Source organism: Oncorhynchus gorbuscha, linkage group LG01 (assembly GCF_021184085.1).
Source record: "Oncorhynchus gorbuscha isolate QuinsamMale2020 ecotype Even-year linkage group LG01, OgorEven_v1.0, whole genome shotgun sequence".
Classification (NCBI taxonomy): Eukaryota; Metazoa; Chordata; class Actinopteri; order Salmoniformes; family Salmonidae; genus Oncorhynchus; species Oncorhynchus gorbuscha.
In genome coordinates, this window is record NC_060173.1 from 13765529 (window position 1) to 13784861 (window position 19333).

A 19333-nucleotide genomic window follows, 5' to 3' on the forward strand; every position below is an offset into this window, starting at 1 on the left:
TTGTAATGATGAATAGATCAGTCCAAAAGAACACAAAGACAATATAAAGAGGAAACGATTTATATTAAATATAAAGTAAAACAGTGAAATCGAACCCTGGTATATTAAAATGCTTCAAGCTAAACAATGATAGAAAAGTATTGAGAGGGAGTACAACATCCTCAAACCTCCGGAATAAAAATCTACGTAACAAGCAATATATTAACATTAATAAACAAACATTTTAGGTGAATTCTTTTGGCAATCAATTGAAGATTGGTTTAGTACTATCTCAAGAGAAACAGGAAATCAGCTGTCAGGGTCTATCACATCAGGCCAATAAAGTATATCTTTGATTGTTTGTTCTTTCTTTCTTTACATCTCCTTCCCTCTCTCTGTTCCGTTCTCTTCGTTCAGGGGATAGGGACTTAGGTCCAGCGTCAGCATGCGGCTGAACATGCAGTCGTTAAACTGAGAGAAAAAGAAAGACAGTTAAGTCACAGGGACTGATATCCTCGCCTCCTTCTCAAGACACATTGGAGGAAAGCACCCTGGGTTCTTCTTTGGTGTTTTGGGAAGAAGGCAAGGAAGAGACGAGAGAAAGGCAGCAGAACCAGGCCGCGAGAGAAAGATGGTCTGGAATAAAGGTGTTTTGGTACTGTACCTCAGGGTAGACCCCCAGCAGAGCGTCAGCTCTAGAGTAGAACTCCTCCTTCAGAGAGATGACGATGATCTGGAGGCTCTCTCTCGACTGCTCCCTGATAAAGCTGGTCACCTGCATCCACAGAGACAGACAGGTTAGCTGTATTGCCATATTCGTAGCTACAGCCCATATTTAATCACAATTAAAATGTCAACTTGCTTTGCCAATATTGGTGTTGTCCAGGGCTGCATCAACCTCATCCAGGACAAAGAACGGAGCTGGACGGAAGCTGATTGAGAAAACACAAACATCAGACAGTGGTTCAGTGCTGTAGGGTACCCTAGTGGTTAGAGCGTTGGACTGGTAACCGAAAGGTTGCAAGTTCATATCCACGAGCTGACAAAGTACACATTTGTCGTTCTGCCCCTGAACAGGCAGTTAACCCACTGTTCCTAGGCCATCATTGAAAGTAAGAATTTTTTCTTAACGGACTTGCCTTGTTAAAATAAAAAATAAATAAAAATACTGATGGGCATATCTCATGTCTGCTGTGTGTGTTAGCTGTGTAAAGCCAACACGAGAGCAGCGATGGCCTTCTCTCCTCCAGACAAGTTGTCCACAGCCATGAACCTATGTATGGCAAAACCAAATGGCCTTCTCCCTTCCACAGGCTGTCCATGGTCATGAACTTCTCTCTCTCTCTCACCTGTGTATGGCAAAACCAAAGCCAAGGCAGCGATGGCCTTCTCCCTTCCACAGGCTGTCCATCGTCATGAACTTCTCTCTCTCTCTCACCTGTGTATGGCAAAACCAAAGCCAAGGCAGCGATGGCCTTCTCCCTTCCACAGGCTGTCCATGGCCATGAACTTCTCCCTCTCTCTCACCTGTGTATGGCAAAACCAAAGCCAAGGCAGCGATGGCCTTCTCCCTCCACAGGCTGTCCATGGCCATGAACCTTTTCTCTTTCTCTCTCACCTGTGTATTGCGAACACCAGAGCCAGGGCAGCGATGGCCTTCTCTCCTCCAGAAAGGTTGTCCATGGCCATGAAGCGTTTCCCAGGAGCAATACAGTTGTAATTGATGCCATCCAGGTAGGGCTCATCTGGGTTCTCAGCACTCAGAATGGCCTGGAGGGAGCAGCACACATTCAGGCATATACACACCCATACATTACACCAGGGTTTGTACAGACAGTGGTGAGTCAAATTCAAGGACTTTTTCAAGCACTAATATTTATTTTCAAGGACCATCAATTTGTAATACTTCCTATTATGCAATTGTTTCTAGTCACAACCAGATGGCTGTATATCGCCACAACCTCATGAAAATAACGAACTAACTTACTAGTCATCACTACCTTAGAAGTGCCTCTCAATAATACGTGTTTCACTACTTATTTATTACATACAGGAGTGGTAAGTCAGTAATGATGGTGTTGTAATTTGAGTATTAATGAGCAGAGTTTTGGGACACGCCTACTGGTGAACACATGTCCTATTCACATTACTACACAATTCCAACTTAATGACTGTATTTATTGGCCATTTGGGAATCTACTACTTAAGGAGTTCCCACATATGCTGAGCACTTGTTGGCTTCTTTTCCTTCACTCTGCGGTCCAACTCATCCCAAACCATCTCAGTTGGGTTGAGGTTGGGTGATTGTGGAGGCCAGGTCATCTGATGCCGCACTCCATCACTCTCCTTCTTGGTCAAATAGCCCTTACACAGCCTGGAGGTGTGTTGGGTCATTGTCCTCTTGAAACACAAATGATAGTCCCACTCAGCGCAAACCGGATGGGATGGCGTATCGCTGCAGAATGCTGTAGTAGCCATGCTGGTTAGCTGTGCCTTGAATTCTAAATAAATAATTGGCAGTGTCACCAGCAAAGCACCCCCACACCATCACACCTCCTTCTCCACAGTGGGAACCACATGCAGAGATCATCTGTTCACCTACTCTGCATCTTACAAAGACACAGCGGTTGGCAACAACATTTTCAAATTTGGACTCATCAGACCAAAGGACAGATTTCCACAGGTCTAATGTCTATTGATTGTGTTTCTTGGCCAAAGCAAGTCTCTTCTTATTGTTGCTGTGATAAATAAAAGATCCCAGAAATGTTCCATTAGCACAAAATTGTATCTACAATTGCCCGGCATTTTAGCTATCAATGTGACGTTTGGCTGTGCCTAATCAGCCAGTTCTGTCACTGCCTGGCTCAGTGGCAGTGTGGGTTGAATGAGTGAGCTCACCTGGCAACCACAGCGCGAAACACGTAAAGAAATAAAACTCAGTAGTCTGCCTGGAAATTAATTTGCAAGACCAATACATTTTTCTGATATTTTTCAGAAATGCATTTGCTCATGTTCTCCTCTCATTTGAATTGAAGTACTTTTGAAGTACCTACTTGAGAAAATGTCAGATTTTCAAGGTACTCCAAATGGAAGTACTTTAAGCACCTCAAGCACCTTTTGCAGACCCTGTTACACACACACACATTACAAACACGACACATACTACACATCCACAAACCTGATAAGTGTGTCTATTACACAGTAGTATGAAGATTGCTTTCAGGTGTGTGTGTACAAGTGTTTCTGTATGAGTAAAGCCTTCACACCTGAGCGCTGGTGTTCCTGCACAGTTGTTTGTAGATCTGGTCGATGACGACAGAGACGTGTTCAAAGCACTGACTGAAGAGTCTGGAGCGTTTGGCTTTAACCTGCTCAAACTCCTGGTTACTCCTTCTGGCTGCCTTGGTGCTGGCATCAAACGCTGGAGCACAGAGGGAGACAAAGGCAATCAGATGAACATCATTGAGCCATACACACACACAGATATGTATTGCACCATTAACTTTAAGGGACCACAACAGAAAAAAGTGATTCACTTTATTGTGTTATCCCTGTCAAGTTTTTTAAATGTATGGAACCTCACTGAATATGGCTTTTTTTAACTGGCTATTTAAAATGTATGTCGATCAAAGATCTTTAGGCACTAAAAAGTTAGGTCCTGCCGTGGTATTGGGAGAATAAATGCTGCAATGCATTTGAAATATGCCAGTCTAGCATCTTAAAAGTTTGTCACTAAAACCTGTCTCCTCTGGATTTTAACTTTTTAGGGCCCTCAATGGGTTCCCACAATACACTCGCCAAGACAAGTAAAGCAATAGCGTTTGTGTATTGAGGTGTGTCGCCACTATACAGTTGGTGTATTGAGGTGTGTGTCGCCACTATCCAGTTGGTGTATTGAGGTGTGTGTCGCCACTATACAGTTGGTGTATTGAGGTGTGTGTCGCCACTATACAGTTGGTGTATTGAGGTGTGTGTCGCCACTATACAGTTGGTGTATTGAGGTGTGTTTCTGCACTTTGTACCGTCCACCACCCCCTGGTATTTGTCCTTGACCACCCTCATTTTCTCCAGGGCTTTAAGGTTGGGGGCTGTGGAGCGCTGTAGGACCCCCTCTAGAGAGGACACTGTCTCCTTAAGACGCTCTACCTGGGGGTCCACCTCCTCCCCTGCAAGATCCTGTTGGACATAAAGACACACACACACAGGTTTGGACAGCATAACGTTAGATACATAACTGTCCTCTGGGGTGAATATAGTACATTAACTGTATGATATTGATCAGTTCTTAAAGCTAAGAGACTGAGAAGGGATACTGTATTGAGTGATGATTGATTAATGAGGTCTACCTTCAGCTCAGCTCCCAGGCCAGAGTAGTCGATGACCATCAGCGCTTCTCTCTCGTAGATGTCCATAGTGGTGCAGGTGCTCTCTGTGAGTGACTCTGAGTCCAGCTGGCAAGGCAAGATCAGTCAATCAGACATAACAGAGAGAGAGAACTTTATTCTCCCCCGATAGTGAATTTGAATTACACATATGAGAGGTAAACAACTGTACATCCAAGTACACAATACACATTCAGTACAAGGAGAACGTGAACACAGCCCGTCATCTGGGCAGGTCCTGGATTTTACAGCCCTACTGTACACTACCCTGGTCTATGCCCCCCCTCACTCTGTCTCTGATAGTGGAGGCTACTGAGGGGAGGAAAGCTCATAATAATGGCTGGAACAGAGCAAATGGAACTGCATCAAACATATAAAAAACATTTATTTCGCTCCAGCCATTACGACGAGCCCGTATTCCCCAATTAACATGCTACCAACCTCCTGTGGTCTCTAGTCTGTCCTACCTGCACCTCACTGATCTCGTCCAAGCTGCCAGACAGCAGCGTGATGGGCAGGCCCTGGATCTTACAACCTAGCAGCAGGTTGTGTTTCCAGATCCTCAACTGCTCCAGGGCTGTCTCAGCTGAGATAACCTCCCTTTGCAGCTTCACCTGCTCTCTGGTGGGGAGAAGGGTTAGACAATGGAGAGGGGACAGAGAAAGGAAGAAGAGAAGGGGGAGGGAGATAAAGAGAAAACAGAAAATGAAGAGGGATCGGGCGGAGAGAGGAGAAGATCAGCTTTTAGAGAGGGCGATGAGACCAGTGAAGTGACCTGCAATCAATTTGATACACTGGACAAAAATAACTGACAGCAGAACAGCCACAGTCAGTAGTACCTGGAGCTCTCCTGAAGACTCTTCATCGTTTGGTCCACCTGGGCCTTAGAGTCAAAAGCCTGGGTCTTCTTCCCCAGCAGATGATTCTTCAGATCCAACACTTTAGATTGACTCTCTTCCATCACCACCAGCAGCTTCTCTTCCTCCTAGCGGAGACACAAGAGAACAACACAACACTGGGATTACATTCTGTGTGATTTTAGAGGAGGATTTGAGAAGCTGATGGGAAAAGGGAAGGGAGTATGAAGGGACAAGAAAGGAGATAACATGAGAGGGAAGTTGAGAAAAGGAGAGAACGGAGGAGAGGAGGTATGTTTTGCCTGCTTCTGTTCTTCCACTCTGCACTGCTCCTTGGCAATGGTCTCCTCTAGTTTCTTCATCTTCTTCCTCTGCTGCTCCAGTTGACCCTGTTCATACTCCAACTGGGCCTTCAGACAGGTCCGCTGAGACTCAAACTCCAACCTGGGAGAGGGGTGGGAAAAGAGAATTGGGTTGATTACACTCAGGCAGTGACAGAAAAGAGATGTGGGAGAGGAGATGGCCAGAAAAAAATATAATAATATTTGCGAACAATACACAGTGCATTCGGAAAGTATTCAGACCCCTTGACTTTTGCCACATTTAGTTACGAGGCACAGAACTGGAGAAGGGTACCAAAACATTTAAGAACAAAGTGTCCTCCGTTCTTAAATGGAAGAAGTTTGGAACCACCAAGACTCTTCCTAGAGCTGGCCGCCTGGCCAAACTGAGCAATTGGGGCAGAAGTGCCTTGGTCAAGGAGGTGACCAAGAACCCGATGGTCACTCTGACAGAGCTCCAGAGTTCCTCTATGGAGATGGAAGAACCTTCCAGAAGAACAACCATCTCTGCAGCACTCCATCAATCAGGCCGTTATGGTAGAATGGCTAGACAGAAGTCACTCCTCAGTAAAAGGCACATGACAGCCCACTTAGAGTTTGCCAAAAGGCATCTGAAGGATTCTCAGACCATGAGAAACAAGATTCTCTGATCTGATAAAACCAAGATTGAACTCTTTGGCCTGAATGCCAAGTGTCATGTATGGAACCTGGCTACATCCATACGGTGAAGCATTTTGGTGGTACTATTATGCTCTGGGGCTGTTTTTCAGCGACAGGGACTGGGCGACTAGTTAAGACTGAGGGAAAGATGAAAGGGGTACAGTACAGAGATATGCGCGCGTGCTCCATCGTGCGCTATTGTGCATACATTTATTTTGTCCCCCTACACCAAACGCGATCACGACACGCAGGTTAAAACATAAAAACAAACTCTGAACCAATGACATTAATTTGGGGAGAGGTCGTAAAGCATTAAACATGTTTGGCAATTTAGCTAGTTAGCTTGCACTTGCTCGCTAATTTGTCCTTGGATATAAACATTGAGGTATTTTACCTTAAATGCATAAGGTTCTCTACTCCGACAATTAATCCACACATAAAATGGCCAACTGAATCGTTTCTAGTCATCTCTCCTCCTTCCAGGCCTTTTCATCTTTGAATTTATATCTACATTTTCTACACTTTCACCACAACAATAGGCAAAACATTTTGTCTTTCAATCACCCACGTGGGTATAACCAATGAGGAGATGGCACGTGGGTACCTGCTTCTATAAACTAATGAGGAGAGGCAGGACTCGCAGCGTGATCTGCGTCAGAAATAGGAATTACTTCTATTACTTCTTCACAGACGAGCAGTGTGGGTGCAATAATTGAATAACATGGATTTGCGACGCTCGCGCACGCGACGTGTCTGGTCTGTTCAGCATGTAAGACAACACAGGAGCCCGGACTTCAATTCGATCAAACATCTCTGGAGAGACCTGAAAATAGCTGTGCAGCGACACTTCCCGTGCAACCTGACATAGCTTGAGAGGATCCGCAGAGAATAATGGGAGAAACTCTCCAAATACAGGTGTGCCAAGCTTGTAGCATCATACCCAAGAAGACTCGAGGCTGTAATTGCTGCTAAAGGTGCTTTAACAAAGTACTGAGTAAAGGGTCTGAATACTTATGTAAATGTGATTTTTTTCATTTTTTTTTTAAATCTTTAATACATTTGCTAAAATTTTTAAAACCTGTTTTTGTTTTGTCATTATGAGGTATTTTGTGTAGATTGATGTGGGTATTTTTTTAAATTTATTTTTAAGGTTAAGAATAAGGTTGTAATGTAACAAAATGTGGAAAAAGTCAAGGGGTCTGAACACTTTCCGAATGCACTGTACACCGTATAAGAACAAGCATACTGTACAATCAGTCCATATAAACTTGTTAGCATCATCGTTCCATAGACCATATGGACCGTATGTAATGTGGGGAGGTCCAGTCCAATACCGTTTCCTGTCTACATCCTGCTGCTGTTTGAGATGCTCCTGTTCATACTCCCTGATGTTGGCCACTCCTATCTCAGCACAGAAGTCCGAGAACACCACGTCCTCCATCTGAACACAGAACAATAACAACAACATGACCACGAACCTGGTCCCCCTAGATATAGTAGGCAGAACGTTCCTACTCTATGGCAGTGACATACTACAAATATTTGGTAGTGTGGCAGGTAGCCTAGCGGTTAGAGCGTTTGGCTGGGAATCAAAAGGTCACTGGTTTGAATCCCCAAGCCTACAACGTGAAAAATCTGTTAATGTGATCTTGATCCAGGGCACGTTGTTCCTGTAAATCTCTCTGGATAAGAGTGTCTGATAAATTATGTGAAAGTATAGTCCCATGTGGCTCAGTTGGTAGAGCATGGCACTTCCCACTTTGAAGTGTTGGGTTCAATTCCCACTTGACTTCAACATGTGTCTACTTTCTTCTTTTCCAACAAGAGCATAGTAGGCCATCAACAGTTTTTCAGTCTTGGGCCGATGTTTTCGAGTTTTTAAAATGTATGCACTCACGACTGTAAGTCTCTCTGGATAAGAGCGTCTGCTAATTGATGTAAAACCTTTGGTGTTGTTTGTGTTAGCTATGACACGCCACTAATAACAGGTGTCTGCTATTTAGCGGATGCTCTTATCCAAAGCGACTTTGATAGAAATTAGAGTTAAGTGCCTTGCTCAAGGGCATATCGACAGTTTTTTTCCCCCTTAGCCGCCTCAGGGATTCAAACCAACAACCTTTTGGTTACCCAATGCCCAATGCTTTTAACCGCTAGGCTACCTGCCAATTTAGACATTATTCTAAATAGTCTTGGTAGCAGTGCGTCCTGACCTGGTTGATCCTGTCTTGGAGCTTCTTCATCTCCAGCTCCTTGATCTCCATGTTCTCTTTCTGCATCTCCAGCTGAGACTCCACGTTGGCCAGCTCAGCCTCCAGGCGAGACATCTCCTGAAGGGAGAGACATGCAAGTTGTCAAGACATGAGATGTGCGCGACATGGGCCACAGATTGAGAAAACTCTTACAGTATTGAGAGACTTACAGTAGATTTTCAAAACTCAAAAACATCACCCAAGCTGAAAAACTGTTGAAGGCTTACTATGCTCTTTTTGGAGTAAAAATAAGTAGACACATGTTGAATTCAAGTAGAAGTGGTGGTTTGCAGATGGTGTAGTCAGAGTAAGTTACAGTAACAGTGTTAGTGTAGTTTACCGCGTGGCAGTTGGGAATGCTCTTCTTGCGGAGGGTGTCCAGTTCAGTGTGGGAGTACTTCAGACGGGTCTGAACCCCCTGAGCCTGAGACTGGATCTGTTTCAGCTCAGGCTCCTTACGCTTCAGCTTCACCAGACCCTGTCACATGACACAGGAAGTGGAAATAAAGGACTGTCTCAGATAATTGGTCAGAAAATTGACACTCCTTGAGCCAGAGAGAATAAGTTTGCGGTTTTGCAGTGCATATTATAGAACCAAGACTTACAATAATAAAAAATGTATTAGATTCCCAGACTTTAAAAATCTAGATTCTGAAAGTGTGCAAAGACCCAGACTCACACGTAGCTCTGCAGTCAGCTGTTCTTTGAGCTCCTTCAGCTTGGTCATGTCCTTCTCGTCCCAGCGCCGGGCCTTGCTCCGCAGGTGGCTGGAGCCCCCAGAGATCACCCCTGACTTGGAGAACATGGTACCATCCAGAGCCACCGTCTGGGGGAAAATATCAAGGTGGGTGCTACCACAGTAAAGTGGATGGGGGGGGGGACTCTGACTGGCTGGCTGGTTGACTGACTAATTGTGCATGTTTGAGATTGTCTACTGTACATTGCAGTCAGACTGTGCAGAATTACTGATCTATATATCTCCTTGAATCCCATAGCCCTCAAACAAGCTGAATGACTGACTAACTCACCTTGAGTCGCTCAGGCCCGTCGAAGGCGATGGCTCTGGCCTCTTTGAGTGTCTCACAGACCAGAGCGTTGCCACACACAAACTGGATGACTTTCTTCAGCTGAGGAGCGGTAGGGGAACACTGCACCACGTCCACCATCATCTTAGCTCCACGCACCCCGCGCAGCCGCTCATTCAGAGGGCTCACCTGGGAAGGGACAGGGAGGTGGGACAGCCTCAGTGAGGTTTGTGTGTTGGGTGTGTTAATCAAAGCCTCTGTTGTTAGTTTTAGGTAGTTCTGGTTGTTTCTCCTTCCCCCATCCCTCAGCTTTATAGCAAATGTAGCGGAGCTGCTGTTTTGTTGTTTTTTAAATTAAGGAGTAGGCCTACAAACAATCTCAACTTCTTTGTCCACTGACTCACGTCCAGGTAATCTATGGGTAAGAAGGTTTCTGGTTCGGCCCTCTCCTCTTTGACAAAGCGGATGCAGTCCCGAGCCACCTTCTCTGACGACACTACTATGGCGTTCATGTAGCGTCCAAACACCTTGGTGACGGCCAGCTGGTACTTCTTATGGATGGGGCTGCACAGGTCCACCAAACGACCAAACTGGGAAATAGAGGAACAAATACACCCTGGCAGAAATCTTCCTCTGGATGCTGACAAAGATCTTGGAAGATCCTACGAGACCTTTAGATAGATCTTACTGGATACTAGTAACAGGATCTTAAAATATCTCAAGATTCTGCGAGATCCTAAGCAAGACTGCTACCAAGGCAATCCCTAAAAGCTCACATTCAAATGACTGCAATAAGGGATGAGGGGGGAGGAGGGGGTGCACTATGGAAGATTATATTTTCCCAGTTTGATCTAATGAGGTGTTGGTGGCAGTGAGACAGGGATGTCTAGGGATGTCTCACCAGTGAGTCAGGGCAGAGTCTGCGGAGGTTTTCCAGGACCTCGTTGCGTTGCTGCTGCCTCTTACTCTCCTGGCTGTCCAGCCTGGCGTTCTGCAGCTCTCCCAGTACCTCCCCTAACTCCTGGTTCACCTCCTCCACCCTCACCCTCCCTCTCTGCAGTTCCGCAGACAGCACCTCCTCCTGCTGACGAGACTCCTCCAGAGAGCTCCTGAACAGAAGAAAAACAAATACAGTTTGTCACTCTTTTCCCTGATTTCTCCCTCTTTCCTTTTCTCTCTCTCCTTCACTCTCCTTCTCTCTCTAATTTTCTATCTCTCTCTCTCTCTCCTTCTCTATCTCTCCTCTCTATCTCTCTATCTCCTCCTCTATCTCTCTCCTCTCTATCTCTCTCCTTCTTGCTCTCTCATTCTCTCTTTCTCTCCTTCTCTCTCTCAGTAGTTTAGTATGTCAGCACAGCCAAGAGAAGCTTTATAAAGAATGGGGTGCTTAATACTGACAAATGTATTTAAGTAGTGTTCTCCTTCAAAAAATAACAGCAACACATACATACAATAGGGGTGGGAATTGCCAAGGGCCTCCCAATACGACATTATCACGATACTTAGATACGATATGTATCGTGGTTCTCATGATTCTATGTATTGCGATTCGTTTTTTATTGCAATTTGATGTTCCAAACATATCTGCTGCAGATAGATTTATAAAATGAGTTTGATCAGTCATGGAAATAAGTGCTGAAAACATGTTGATTCAATATTTAAAAAGAAGATGGAGAACACACTATAGGATAAAAAATAGCTGAGTTTTGGCACAGGTACAGCCGACTAGCGGTACCTAGCAAAAATCTATTTAAAAAAAATCCCAAATACTTTGAAGTCAAAGTATCTATATATCATCCAAAATAATATTGTGATATGCAACTACAGTTGAAGACAGAAGTGTACATACAATTAGGTTGGAATCATTAAAACTCGTTTTTCAACCACTACACAAATTTCTTGTTAACCAACTATAGTTTTGGCAAGTCGGTTAGGACATCTACTTTGTGCATGACACAAGTAATTTTTCCAACAATTGTTTACAGACAGAATATTTCACTTATAATTCACTGTAGTGAATTAATTCACCAACTCCAGTGGGTCAGAAGTTTACATACACTAAGTTGACTGGGCCTTTTAAACCGCTTGAACAATTCCAGAAAATTATGTCATGACTTTAGAAGCTTCTGATAGGCTAATTGACATCATTTGAGTCAATCGGAGGTGTACCTGTGGATGTATTTCAAGGCCTACCTTCAAACTCAGTGCCTCTTTGCTTGACATCATGGGAAAATCAAAAGAAATCAGCCTAGAGCTCAAAAAATAAATTGCAGACCTCCACAAGTCTGGTTCATCCTTGGGTGCCATTTCCAAACGCCTGAAGGTACCACGTTCATCTGTACAAACAATAGTAGGCAAGTATAAACACCATGGGACCACGCAGCCATCACACCGCTCAGGAAGGAGACACGTTCTGTCTCCTAGAGATGAACGTACTTTGGTGCGAAAAGTGCAAATCAATCCCAGAACAACCGCAAAGGACCTTGTGAAGATGCTGGAGGAAACAGGTACAAAAGTATATATATCCACAGTAAAACGAGTCCTATATCGACATAACCTGAAAGGCCGCTCAGCAAGGAAGAAGCCACTGCTCCAAAACCGCCATAAAAAAGCCAGACTACGGTTTTCAACTGCACATGGGTACAAAGATCGTACTTTTGGGAGAAATGTTCTCTGGTCTGAACTGTTTGGCCATAATGACCATTGTTATGTTTGGAGGAAAAAGGGGGAGGCTTGCAAGCAGAAGAACACCATCCCAACTGTGAAACACGGGGGTGGTAGCATCATGTTGTGGGGTTGCTTTGCTGCAGGAGGGACTAATGCATTTCACAAAATAGATGGCATGATGAGGAAGAACAATTATGTGGATATATTGAAGCAACATCTCAAGATATCAGTCAGGAAGTTAAAACTTGGTCGCAAATGGGTCTTCAAATGGACAATGAACCCAAGCATACTTCCAAAGTTGTGGCAAAATGCCTTAAGGACAACAAAGTCAAGGTATTGGAGTGGCCATCACAAAACCCTGACCTCAATCCTATAGAACATTTGTGGGCAGAACTGAAAAAGCATGTGCAAGCAAGACCTATAAACCTGACTCAGTTACACCAGCTCTGTCAGGAGGAAAGGGCCAAAAGTCACCCAACTTATTGTGGGAAGCTTGTGGAAGGCTACCCGAAACGTTTGACCCAAGTTAAACAATTTAAAGGCAATCCTACCAAATACTAATTGAGTGCATGTAAACTTCTGACCCACTGGGAATGTGATGAATGTGAATCTGAAATAAATCATTCTCTCTACTATTATTCTGACATTTCACATTCTTAAAATAAAGTGGTGACCCTAACTGACCTAAGACAGGGAATGTTTACTTTGATTAAACGTCGTGAATTGTGAAAAACTAAGTTTAAATGTATTTGGCTAAGGTGTATATAAACTTCCGACTTCAACTGTATCTATTTTTTCACTCATCAGTAACCAATAACATACACCACAACACATGACTTACTTGCAGGTGTTGGTGTACTCCTCCAGTTTATCTGCTCTCCTCGTGAAGTCCCCCAGCTGAGTATGGCTGTGCTTAATGCTTACCTATATACACAGAGAAAGTCAACACCAATTTCTGTTTTCACACAAACACGCACACTCTCTAGTACCTACCTCCACTTCTTTCTTCCTCCGCTGGTCAAACTCGATTTTCTGGTGGTCAGCCTTGACCTCCCAGTGCATCTTCTTAGTCTGCTGGGACAGGAGGGCCCCCTGCTTCCTGGCCAGCTCCTTCAGCTCCTTATAGCGCTCCAACTAGACACACAGAATATACACACACACCAACTTTAAATATCTGCTATCTGAGCAGCTAACCGATCGCTGCAGCTGTTTTCTCAGCTTTTTCTACTGTGTTATTGACTTGTTTATTGTTTACTCCATGTGTAACTTTGTGTTGCTGTCTGTTCACACTGCTATGCTTTATCTTGGCCAGGTCGCAGTTGTAAATGAGAACTTGTTCTCAACTAGCCTAACTGGTTAAATAAAGGTGAAAAAAAAATAAGCCACACACATTGCACATGGACCTAAACTACACTGAACAAAAATATAAACGCAACATGTAAAGTGTTGGTCCCATATTTCATAAGCTGTAATCCCTGGGTCTCTCCTCTTTTCAGTTCGTTGCAGCTAGCGACTGGAATGAGCTGCAAAAAAACACTCAAACTGGACAGTTTCTTCATTCAAAGACTCAATCATTGACACTCTTACTGACAGTTGTGGCTACTTCGCGTGATGTATTGTTGTCTCTACCTTCTTGCCTTTGCGCTGTTGTCTGTGCCCAATAATGTTTGTACCATGTTTTGTTGCTACCATGTTGTTGTCATGTTGTGTTGCTACCATGCTGTGTTGTCATGTGTTGCTGCCATGCTATGTTGTTGTCTTAGGTCTCTCTTTATGTCGTGTTGTGGTTTCTCTCTTATTACCTGTTCCTCCTCCAGCTGTATGTCAGCGTTCCGGTCGGTCAACTCCTCCTGGGCATGTCTCTCATAGTCCCTCCAGGCCCTCTCCAGCTCCTGGAGCTCCTGATGGAACTCAGCCAGCTCCTCCTCTTTCTTGGCACCCATCCTCTGGCTCTTCTCCAGGGCCCCACGGGTATCATCTACCTTCTTTAGGTGGTGGGCCGTATTCACCTTGGCCTTGATGTACTGGGACCGACGCAGGGACAGGGTCTGCTCCTGCCCACTAGGGGAGAGGGAGAGGTTAGTTTAGTTAGTAATAAACACACACACCTCTCTCTACACACACTTCTCCCTCCTGACTCCTACCCACCGGATCTCCTTCTCAATCTGCTGCAGCTCTCTGGTAAAGCGTCCATGTTCTTTCTTCTGGGCCTTGATGCTCTGCTCCCACCCATTCAGTCCTGTCTTCTGACCGGCCACAGCCTCCTGTCTCTTCCTCAGGGTCTTTGACAGGGCACTCAGGCCCTGCTGGTTGTGGTACAGCTGGAACAGGTTTAGCTGCAGCCTCCCCTGGTTCAGGTCGTCCACCAACTCCTGGTACTTCTGGGCCTGAGGATGAAGAGAGGGACAGGGTTCATTTTTTAAATTGATTTAACCTTTATTTAACTTGGCAAGTCAGTTAATAAGAATGAATTCTTATTTACAATGGCAGCCTACACCTAGGGTGTTTGTAGTGACACCTCTAGCACTGCGATGCAGTGCCTTAGACCGCTGCGCCACTCGGGAGCCTAAGAGCATATACATGAATTGAGCAATAAACATTGTGAATTGAAATTCCAAAACTTTTCCATGACTTTTAACCACATTTCCAGATTGTCTTAATGATTTAATGTGACTGGGTAAAAAGCAAGTTGTCATTTACTAACTGTTACGACAGTGTTATGTTAAGTCTTATGAGAGATAAATGGAGAATATCCCCTCTCTGTGTTCTTATCCTACCTCCACTTTCTCTGAGGAGACCTGTTTCTTCTCTGCGGTGGCTGTCTTCTTCTTGTTGAAGTGGAACTGCGTGTCTTCTTTAGCCTTCTGCAGAGCCTCCTTCTTCCTGTCATAGTCATCAGACAGCTCCAGAGACTGGCTGATGCGCTCAAACATCTTGGTCCGCTCCTTGGGGTTCTTCATGGCAATGGACTCCACCGCCCCCTGTATGGAGTCACAGGAAATATAAAACAGAGGTCACTATTAAACTGTCTCAGAATGTCTTATGTACTTTAATGAATGGCACTGTAATTAGCTACATTATGAATTATGATAAAATACTAGCAGTTGTGTGTGTTTGCTTACCTGGAATACCAGACAGTTTCTAGCTTTAGTCACAATGCCTATCTTCTCCAGTTCCTCTGTGTACTTGGCAAGGGTGATTTGTCTGCCATTGATGCGATACTCAGAGGAGTCCCCTGGAAGATACACAACATTAGTTCATACAGTACAGTAAAGTAGCACAATCATTAGTTGAGCTACTATTTACATACACTACTGGATAAAAATGTTGCTAAATATTTGCTGAATAAGACAAACCAGGACAGAAGGTAAAACAACGTTGAAAAGACATTCCAGACGTTGAAGTTAGGTTCTATTTAGGTTCTAAATTAAAGGTGAAAATGTGTATTTTCGGGATGTTTAAAATACATATTTTATAGGAAGTTGCAAAGGCGTCTTTTCCGGACATTGAAATCAGGCTCATTTTTGGTTCTGAATGAAAGTTGAAAAGATGTAATTTATAGATGTCTATGTTTGGGCCAAATCAAGGCGGGTCAAAATCAATGTCCGTGAACGTTGAAGTCAAAGCCCGTCTGGACCGCCCCAAAATCTGAACCAAACATAGATTTATATGATTGGTTCAGATTTGGTTTGGACCAGACCAAAGACCAATGTCCGTGGATGTTGAAATCAAGGCGGGTCCGGACTGCACCAAAAAAGTCCGGTCCGGACCAAAAACAGACGCCCGAAACTGGGGTGTAGCCTACCATGTCAGCCTGCAATGTCATTTTATGAATGCCTATCCATGTAGTAGGCCCACAGTTATTAAAACAGGCTGTTACATTGGCTTTGTTAGTCCTTATTCCTGTGACTAATCAATTGGGCTATTTAAGCTCTGAATATCAGCTACCCAACTTTATCAGGAGTTATTGTGAGCTTATTTGCAATGTGTTTACACAACAGGAAATTCAGAAGTATTTTATTTTAGGCTATGATCAGCTTGTCAAAAATGGACAGAGACAAACTTGAAATCACTGATCATGACAATGGGGTGAAACTCTTGGACAACATTTGTGATTGTCCATTCCATATTGTCTATTTTACTTTGACCTGTCCAGTTTTTAGAATATATTATTTGTTAACATGACAGAGCATGGTTGAATTTGATTGGGTGCCATTTGGGTTAAGCTATTTGATCAGGGAGAAACCGGTATGATGTAGAAAGTGTCCATCTCATTACACTGTCATACATTTGATCTCCAGCCTTTATCCTATTTATGCTATATGATTTATGTTATTAAGATACATTTTTTAAGGAATGTTGGTGGAGTGCTGCAGCAAAGGGCGGCATCAGCGATCACATTAAAACCCATATGCCACTGGTTGAGAGAAATTGTCATTGTTTTAGGGCAAAATTAGGTGAGGTGTTATGTGTTTTTTTTCGGAGATGCCTCATCAACCCTGCCTAATGAGCGGGCCGGCCGTGGCATGAGTCCACTAGATAACAATGTTTTCTCATATGAAATAAGTCTATAGTTACTAGCCCTTCGATGCAATCCAACTCACCCGATATGCTCCTACAGAAGTTGAGCTCCTCTCCGTTGTCGTCGCAGTAGCGCATGGTGACGCTGGCCGTGGTGGACACCGGCTTGCCAATGTGGGCTCCGTGGATGAGGTCCCTGGTGTGCTTCACGCGGAGAGTCGCTGCCCGTTCCCCCATCACGAAGCTCAGGGCATCCATCACGTTCGACTTACCTATGGAAAGATGTTGCAAAGTGAAATGCCAGCAAGCTATGTATGAAACGTATTATCAGAACTATCCACTACCTGTCTGGTATTGCCAGTGAGTACACACCATACTAAAACGCAGACAAGTTTAGCAAGCCCATATTGGGTTCATTGCAAAGCTAACGTTAGCTAGCAAGCAAGTTGATCAAGATAAGACAAAAGTTCAAGATAACTTACCGGATCCATTTGTGCCAATAATACAGTTAAACCTTTTAAAAGGTCCAATTACTTGCTTCCCTCGCCAAGACTTAAAATTATCCACATCTAGCTGTTTTAGAAAACCCATTTTGGTCAGCTAGGTCGTCAAAAACAGTTTTTGTCAAGTTTTTCCTCAGAAGAGCGCGGCGGAGTGGAAGCCTTCTCCTTTGGCGGGAAACACTCAAATAAGACCATTGGTAAAGGTTGCTAAATCTACATTAGAATATATTTTTGTTATAATATATAAAACTTTTTTTTACATTATATTAATTTAAATGTTCAATATTTAATTTAATTTCTTGGCTGTGCTGTAACTGTTGCCCCTTTGCCTTGGGGCAACACTGTTGCAAGCAGTGACTAAGGCAAATCAGAAAATCTTGGTTGCAAGACAATGGCCATTGGCCACTTGGTAATTTGAAATGGCCAGGTTGAGTTGCAGATTTCCCTTCCCTGCTTTGAACATTTGTGTATTTTATTTTATTCTGTTGTATTACTTTCCTCTTGACCATAAGGCCTATATATTCTGGAGGCCTTTCAATAGAGCTGAGTAGACCCACTTATCCTGCACTGGCATGTCTGGGAGAAGGACTGTTACTATCTACAGCTGATACTGAGGGAGGCGGGCAATGGCACCATCAACCATGCTATGGAAAAACAAATAGAGCTAAGACATCATGTCCATTCCCCAAAATAACTCTTGGGCCTAGACCTATTGAATTGCACCACAATCATTGGAAAAGGCAGTACCCCATAGATTGTGAAGCAAACGTAGATTGTGAAGCAATACTGTCATGGGAACAATGCACCTGTTGTTGAGTATAAAGGCAGGTGCTTTGAGAGCTGGCAGTAGTGGACAGGACACAGGAAGGATGAAGGTGCTGGTACTCTTTGCGCTGCTTGCAGCCGCCAATTGTGAGAAGGTCTTCATTGGGTAAATTCATCTGATTTAAACTTTGTAAATAAATATACCTACATAAATTATGTTTCCCTTTGCAGATTAGTAGATTAAATCCGAGAGATTCTACAGGCAGTTGTACACTACAGAACACAATGCATCAATGGGCCATCACATTTTTGTATCAGGATTTAAATAAAAAGATGACTTGCAATGACATGGAATTATTTAGTCACTCTAGCCTCTAACCTCTGAGAAACTTGAGTGTTTACTAGCAATTCACCATAACCACCATGTGACTTCAAATATATTGTTTCCCTGATGAACTGAAAGATTGATATCGTTTTGTCATGCCTTCATTCCTTCCTTCCTACACAGAGACCAGGTCATCAGGGTCAATGTGGAGTCTGAGGAGCAGATTCTACTTCTGCGTGCTCTGGAGCAGGACACATACTGGGATGTAAGTATATTAAAAACAAGAGTATAATATACTTGGTTTAGTCCCATTCACAGTCATGTTTCCTGCTGCTAACCATGGTATCCCTCCCTATTCACTACGTAATTTAACACTCCCTTCTCCTCTTCCAGCTGGACTTTTGGCTCCACCCTGTGAACACTGAGGTCCCTGTGGACATCCGCGTGCCCTCCTCCAGCCTGTACGCTGTCAAGGACTACCTCCGTGCCCATAACATCCAGTTCTCTGTCATGATTAGCAACCTGCAGGTCAGTCACTGCAAAGCACAGGAGACTGCTGAGGGGAGAACGGCTCATAATAATGACCGGAACGGAGCAAATGGAATGGCATCAAACACCTTGAGACCATGTGTTTGATGTATTTGATACCATTCCACTAATTCCGATCCAATCATTACCACAAGTCCGTTCAACCCAATTAAGGTGCCACCAACCTCCTGTGCTGCAAAGTCTCTTTCCACAGCCATTGGTGGCCATGAGTCTGGCAAGTGAGACTCCTCACTGCTCAGCTCACTTCCGCTATCTACTGGGAGTTCTGAGAAATTACGTTTTATTTGAAAAGGTAATATTGTAATATTCATGTTCTTCGGTGTCCACCTCACTAAGGCCCTATCATGGCCCACAAACACCAACATAATCATGAAGAGGACACAACAACGCCTCTTTTCCCTCGGGTGGCTGAAAAGCTGTGTTATGGACCCTCAGATCCTCAATAAGTTCTACAACTGAGCCATTGAGAGCATCTTGACTGGCTGCATCACCACTTGGTATGGCAGCTGC

At 44.0% G+C, this 19333-nt stretch overlaps 2 protein-coding genes across 2 annotated transcripts in view; one reads left to right on the forward strand and one right to left on the reverse strand.

Moving 5' to 3' along the window:
• Positions 1–44: 44 nt before the first annotated feature.
• Positions 45–17370, reverse strand: smc1b (structural maintenance of chromosomes 1B). Its single transcript, XM_046302359.1, has 25 exons — positions 17164–17370; positions 16765–16953; positions 15283–15395; positions 14938–15141; positions 14309–14547; positions 13963–14221; positions 13154–13294; positions 13002–13084; positions 10395–10602; positions 9898–10083; positions 9497–9682; positions 9148–9294; positions 8809–8946; positions 8430–8546; positions 7554–7660; positions 5521–5662; positions 5201–5346; positions 4829–4982; positions 4326–4430; positions 4002–4155; positions 3246–3400; positions 1598–1749; positions 842–911; positions 644–754; positions 45–450 (listed from the first exon to the last, which is right to left on the reverse strand). Exons 1-25 carry the CDS (start codon positions 17270–17272, stop codon positions 355–357), a joined length of 3711 nt encoding a protein of 1236 aa, XP_046158315.1. The 5' UTR covers positions 17273–17370; the 3' UTR covers positions 45–354.
• Positions 17371–17971: 601 nt separating this feature from the next.
• Positions 17972–19333, forward strand: part of LOC123997843 (carboxypeptidase A2-like) — a 6246-nt gene continuing 4884 nt past the window's right edge. The window contains exons 1-3 of the mRNA XM_046302483.1: positions 17972–18115; positions 18458–18539; positions 18668–18802. Coding sequence (XP_046158439.1) covers positions 17976–18115; positions 18458–18539; positions 18668–18802 — 357 coding nt within the window. The 5' untranslated portion in view covers positions 17972–17975. The remainder of the gene's footprint in view (positions 18116–18457; positions 18540–18667; positions 18803–19333) is intronic.